This window comes from Ursus maritimus, unplaced genomic scaffold (assembly GCF_017311325.1).
Source record: "Ursus maritimus isolate PB19 unplaced genomic scaffold, ASM1731132v1 scaffold_10, whole genome shotgun sequence".
Lineage (NCBI taxonomy): Eukaryota > Metazoa > Chordata > Mammalia > Carnivora > Ursidae > Ursus > Ursus maritimus.
Genome location: NW_024423344.1, coordinates 48785368 through 48792184, shown reverse-complemented (window position 1 = coordinate 48792184; position 6817 = coordinate 48785368). Strand labels below are relative to the sequence as shown.

General features: G+C 35.6%; 1 protein-coding gene across 3 annotated transcripts in view; it reads left to right on the top strand.

The window, feature by feature from the left end:
* The window catches only part of COMMD6 (COMM domain containing 6), a 25691-nt gene extending 22409 nt beyond the window's left edge, over nucleotides 1-3282 (top strand). For 2 of the 3 annotated variants that reach the window (XM_040623598.1, XM_040623592.1), the window contains exon 5: nucleotides 2962-3282. In XM_040623598.1, the coding sequence (XP_040479532.1) occupies nucleotides 2962-3012 (51 nt within the window). In that variant the 3' untranslated portion in view covers nucleotides 3013-3282. The remainder of the gene's footprint in view (nucleotides 1-2961) is intronic. The other variant, XM_040623607.1, reaches the window with a different exon arrangement.
* The last annotated feature ends 3535 nt before the right edge of the window (nucleotides 3283-6817 follow it).

Sequence of the window (6817 nt, the reverse complement as noted above, 5' to 3'; positions counted from 1 at the left end):
TTATAAGCATTAGGGTCTCAGAACTTATACATCTTATAACTGAAAGTTTGTAAATCCTCTGAACACATCTCCTCATTTCTTACTTCCCAGCCCTGTATCCATTTCTGTCTACTCTCTTGTTACTATGAGTTCTACTTTTTAGATCCCCCAGATAAGTGAGATCATGCAGTATTTATCTATCTGGTGGCCTTTTTCATTTAGCGTGTAAGTCCCTGGTTCATTCATGATGTCAAAAATAGCAGGATTTCTTTCTTTTAAAGATGAATAGTATTCTATATATATATATATATATATATATATATATATAACACACACACACACACACACACACCACATTTTTTAATGCATTCATTCGTCAACACCACAGGTTGTTTTCATATCTTAGCTACTGTGAGTAATGCTACAAAAGAACATGGGGTGCAGATACCTCCTTGTGGTATTGATTTTATATCCTTGGATATATACCTAAGTAAGGACTGCTGGATCATACAATATTCTTGTTTTTACAAATTACATTTTAGGGTTTTGTTCCTTTACATTCTTTTTTTTTTGAAATAGATACCAGGGGCTCCTGGGTGACACGTTAGTCATTAACTCTGCCTTCGTACATTAGGTCTCCAGAACTTATACATCTTATAACTGAAAGTTTGTACCTCTGACCAACATCTCCTCATTTCTCTTACTTCCCAGCCCTGGTAACCACTGTCTACTCTCTTGTTACTATGAGTTCTACTTTTTTAGATCCCCCAGATAAGTGAGATCATGCAGTATTTATCTATCTGGTCTGGCCTTTTTCATTTAGCGTGTCGTCCTAGTTCATTCATGTTGTCAAAAATAGCAGGATTTCTTTCTTTTTAAAGATGAATAGTATTCTATATATATATATATATATATATATATATATATACACACACACACACACATACACACACACACCACATTTTTTAATGCATTCATCTGTCAACACACAGGTTGTTTTCATATCTTAGCTACTGTGAGTAATGCTGCAAAGAACATGGGAGTGCAGATACCTCCTTGTGGTAGTGATTTTATATCCTTTGGATATATACCCAGAAGTAGGACTGCTGGATCATACGGTAATTCTGTTTTACAAATTACATTTTAAGGGTTTTTGTTCCCTTTACATTCTTTTTTTTTTAAAATAGATACCAGGGGCTCCTGGGTGACACAGTCATTAAGCGTCTGCCTTCGGCTCAGTGCGTGATCCCGGCGTTCTGGGATCGAGCCCCACGTCAGGCTCTTCCGCTGGGAGCCTGCTTCTTCCTCTCCCACTCACCCTGCTTGTGTTCCCTCTCTCGCTGGCTGTCTCTCTCTGTCAAATAAATAAATAAAATCTTTAAAAAAAAAAAAGTTTTAAAATAGATACCGCTGCTTTCAAACAAAAACCTATGGGCACAGATTCAACCTTATTAGTGCTAATTAGTGTCCTGGAAAGAATTAAGACTTGGTCAAAAGGAAATATACTATATTATGATGTGTGTGTGAGTAGCCTTCAACTGAATACAAGGACCAAACCAATTTCAATAATAATAATAATAATAATAATGATAATAATAATAATAATAATAATACAGGTTTCATTCCTTTATATATTTCACAGTCTTGGGCCACTTCTTATTTTTCAGTATAGCATTCATGCTCTCTGATTCCACCTCTAAGAATTTTTTTTTTTCCTATAGGAAAAGAATCACAGATGGACAAATCTTTTAAAGGTTGTTTTTACATGGCTTTTAACCAAGAACAGAACCTGTTAGTTACATTGCAGGACTGAGAGCATAGCAACATTTTTTGAGCTTTTAATTTATATCTTTCTTATAGCTGAAATTTTGACCATCAGTATATAGTTTTAAAGAAATAGTTACATCTGGCTTCATTCCATATGAATTTACATATAAACTAAAATTAAATATATATACTTTTAAGTAGCAAAAAGAGAATTAAGACCAAATAAGAAAAATGCAAATATGTAAATCATCAGAGGGTGTCCTAATTGCTGAGGTTAAGTTTCAAGTGTGCCTCCTAGTTCCTTGCAGGTAGAGAAGAAAGGGAAACAGAATTTGTTTGTTTCCCCTCCTGGAGATCTGGGAAATGGAAAATGAAGATGACTTTTATAGGAGAACAACCATACCAGCTTAATTTTCAAATGAAAGGGAATATGCTTCTACCATATAAGCCATTGTCAGTGTTGGGTCTTTCTTATTATAACTCAACCCATATCTTGAAGACAGCTTCTAGCATCCTGAAAAACAGTCTTTCACAGATTTAGAGTGGTTTGAAGCCTGGAAACGGAACGTTTTTTAAGAGCTGCATGCTGTGGGTGCCTGCGCGGCTCAGTCGCTTGAGCATCTGACTCTTGATTTCTGCTCAGGTTGTGATTTCAGGGTTGTGAGATTGAGCCCCGTGTCGGGCTCCATTCTCAGCACGGAGTCTGGTTGTCCCTCTGCCTTCCCTTCTACCCCTCCACCTGCTCTCCCTCTCTAAAATAAATAAATAAATAAATAAATAAATAAATAAATAAATAAATAAAATAAATAAATAAATAAATAAATAAATAAATAAAATCTTAAAAAAAAAAAAAAAAGTTGCATGCTCTACCAACTAAGCCAGCCAGATGCCCCCCAAACTGTCATTTTTGTTTTTATCTTCATTGCCTAGTACAGTGTTGGTTATTTAATAAATCTGGTCTGATCTCACAAGAACTTTTTTTGGTGTGCTTTTAAAAATTTTAGTTATGAGCTAATTATCCAACGCTACTGTGTGTGCTTGTGGTACCAAATTGCACCTGTTTTTTTTTTTATAACTTTCCAATAACAATAGGGATAGAAACATTAACATACAAATTTAATGTCATTTGGCCTTTAGTGGTCAGGTATAAGTAAAAGAACTACTTATATATCCTCTAAAAGCTAAGTTAATACTATTTTTCCTTTTTCTCTCCAGAATTTCTACAGACAGTTCAAGGAAATTGCTGCAGTTATTGAAACTGTGTGAAAACTGATTACTTGGTTGATAAATTACTACCATCATCCTAAAATCATGGACTTCACTTTCTGTAATAAAACTGTATAAGGATCAAGTGATATTTATTGAATGAAAATTGTACTTTTGTTTTTCCATTTTTAATAATAAAATCAGACAAACAAGAATTAAATAGTGATCAATGCAAAACTTTGTGAATGTACTAAAAGCTACTGAATTGAACAAGCTAAAGGGTGAAGGCTGTGTTATGTAAATTATATCTCAATAAAAAATCAGACAAACTGTTGAATGATTGATACTGAAAGCAACACAAGTTTATGTATTAGACCTAAACTTACTAATAATTCTACCCATTTTATAAACAAAATCTCTTATGGAGTCCTATATATAAACTATAGATAAATTTAAAAAGTAGCATTTGATTACAATAACCTTACAAATTCAATTTTCTAATATTCACTTATGATAATAACATTCGATGACAAGACTGAGCCTGCTGCTTCTCAAACATTTGGCTCAGGTTAGGCCCAACCATTCCTGCCCTTTATTAGCCAGCCATTTAGTTGTTTCTGTTTTTAATATTTGTAGGAAGTTCAAATACATGCATGGAGATAGAATAGTAAGATTTATTTTGAGTTCTATATATAACTGAGTTAACCTGGTAGCACAAATTATTGTGTTAGATGATTTCCATTGAATTTAAATTTATAAACAAGTTATTAAACTATTTTATAAAACCACAGCAAAGAACACTATATGACATTGCTTTGGAATAAACAAATAGATCACTGGAATAGACTAGGTGGCCTAGAAATAGAGCCAGCCATTTGGGACATGGATGGTTTTTCAGTTGGGTGGGAAAATGTGATTTATTTAATAAATTATACTAGCACTCACAACATATGCAAAAGTAAATTCCAGATGGATTAATGCCTTTAAAATATAAAAATTGGAAGTTTTACAGAATATTTATGTTCACTGAGGCTTAGGCAGACAGCAGCTCCACAGCTATAACATACAACATAGATATATTTGAAATATAAGAATTAAAAAATTGTATGTGGAAAAAAAACAGGTCATTAAAAACAAATGCTAGCTTGATGTGTAAGTTGGTCTGGAAAAAATATTGCTTTCAATGTTTCAAGTAGAGATTTTATACAAGAAGTGAGATGTTCACTAATCTGTCATACTGAAGGAAAGAGTCAATAGAAATTATTGCTGGCTTTTAGAAATCCAGTGGTGCAGGAAGGTCAGTGGAAACCACTGCCAATAATCTCTGCACAATGCAGGACATACCTGGAAGCCACCGTGCGTGCCATTTCTTCCGTCTGTCAACATGTGTAATGAAATAAAGAAGGCTCCTTGTTTTCTTTGCCTTTCCTAATTGCACAGCGAGAATGCCTCTTACTGGTGGAAGTTAAACCAGGACCCTGCTGACAAAAAGAATCTGGTCAGTTCAGTTTCTGGTCTAGCACTGAGAGGGGAGATTTAAAAAAGCAGGAATGGCGCTGAGTATTCTTACTCTGCTGACAGAAATAGGAGTTACTATGGTCCTTATGCAAAGTGATGACACACAGTATAGAAATTTCATAGTCCAGAAATGTCAATCCAGAAATAAATCTTTTGAAATAAAGTTACCAGTGCATAAAGATATTTGGCAAAATTGGTTGAATGCCATCCATTTCCTCTGTTTGGGCCCACAGGAAGACTGAATTTTCCAGCCCCTGTTGCAGTTAGGTAAGGACCTCACGATTGGGTTGTAGCCAGTGGAATTTGGGCAGAAGCGTCCTAAGCCACATCCAGTTTTCATCATAAATCCTTCTCATCTTCTGGACAACAGGCATATGAGAAAATGCCCAAATCACTAATCATCAGGGAAATGCAAATCAAAATCACAATGAGATATCACTTTACACCTGTCAGAATGGCTAAAATCAAAACAACAAGAAGTGACAAAGATGTGGAGAAAAAGGAAGACTTGTGCACTGTTGGTGCGAATGCAAATTGGGACAGTCATTGTGGAAATCAATATGGAAATTCCTCAAAAAGTTTAAAATAAGAACACCACATGATCCAATAATTTCACTCCTGGGTATTATCCAAAGAAAATGAAAACACTGGGGCCCCTGGATGGCTCAGTCGGTTAAGCATCTGCCTTCCACTCAGGTCATGATCCCAGGGTCCTGGGATAGAGCCTGTTCCTCCCTCTCCCTCTGCTGTTCCCCTTGCTTGTGCTCCCTTGCTCTGTCACATAAATAAGTAAAAAAAAAAAAAAAAAAAGAATGAAAACACTAATTTGAAAACGTATGTACCCCTATGTTTATTGCAACATTATTTACAGTAATCAAGATATGGTAACAACCGAAGGGTCCATCAGGAGACAAATGATTAAAGAAGATGTAGTGTGTACACACACACACACACACACATACACACACACTCACACAAATATGCAGCCATTAAAAAGGAGATTGTGCCATTTGTGACAATGTGGATTAAGCTAGAAGATATGTTAAGTGAAATAAGTCAGACTAAGAAAGACAAATATATGATTTCACTCATATGTGGAATCTAAAAAATATAACAATAAACAAACAGCAGAATCAGACCTGTGAATACAGGGAACAATCTGATGGCTGCCAGAGGGGAAGGGAGTTGGGGGATGGGCAAATGGGCAAAGGGGCATGGAAGATACAGACTTCCAGTTACAGAATGAATAGGTCACAGGAATAAAAGGCACAGCATATGGAATAAAGTTAATGATATTGTATGGTGACAGATGATAGCTACTTGTGAGCATAGCATAGCATAGAGACTTGTCAAATCCTTATGTTGTACACTTGAAACTAATGTAATATTGTGTATCAGTACACTCAAAAATTTTAGTTAAAAAAATCCTTTTCATCTTCCAAGCTCTCTCACATCCTTGCTGCTGGAAATGAAGCTCTCTAAGAACAAAATGTAAGATGGATCCCTGAATCACTTTTGGAAGCAGACACCTGGCATGCAACGACAGCCTAACTTGCATTGGACAGTGGTATGAACCAGAAGCAAACTTTTATTGTGGTGAGCTGGTGAGATATTTGGAGTGTTTGTCATAATACAACTGAACCTAAGTTTGAATAACACAAGATACATGAATGAAGATTTTTATTGTGGCATTTCCAGTAGCAAAAATGCAAGATAAAGGAAAGAGTGAACACCCACGTTTGGCCTATCTATGCTATAGCATATCATACACCTACTATGATTTGCCTTTGACTTATTATCATTACATATTTTAGTGTCTCATAAAATGATGTAAAAATGCATTCATATGTATTTGAATACTTAATGGAAAATTACAAGTGTATGGAAGGAAGCCTACCAGCTTCTAAGCTACTAGTGGAGAGTGTGTCTGGAGAGGGAGAGGAAGAGCAGGTTAAAAAATTTCTTTTGTTGGGGCGCCTGGGTGGCTCAGTCATTAAGCATCTGCCTTCGGCTCAGGGCCCGATCCCAGGGTGCTGGGATCGAGCCCCACATCAGGCTCCTCCGCTATGAGCCTGCTTCTTCCTCTCCCACTCCCCCTGCTTGTGTTCCCTCTCTCGCTGGCTGTGTCTCTCTCTGTCAAATAAATAAATAAAATCTTTTAAAAAAATTTATTTTGTTGAAGTCCATGATTCATGATAAGTGGTTTTTAAAAAATACCTGAAAATACATGATTTTTTAAAAATAAGTATGCTTCTGAAAAGTTCTTATGCTTCTTTTTATGGTATAATATTTTCCTTTTAATTTAACAAATGCATAGTGTTTAGAAGCAGGATTATTTGTGAAGTGC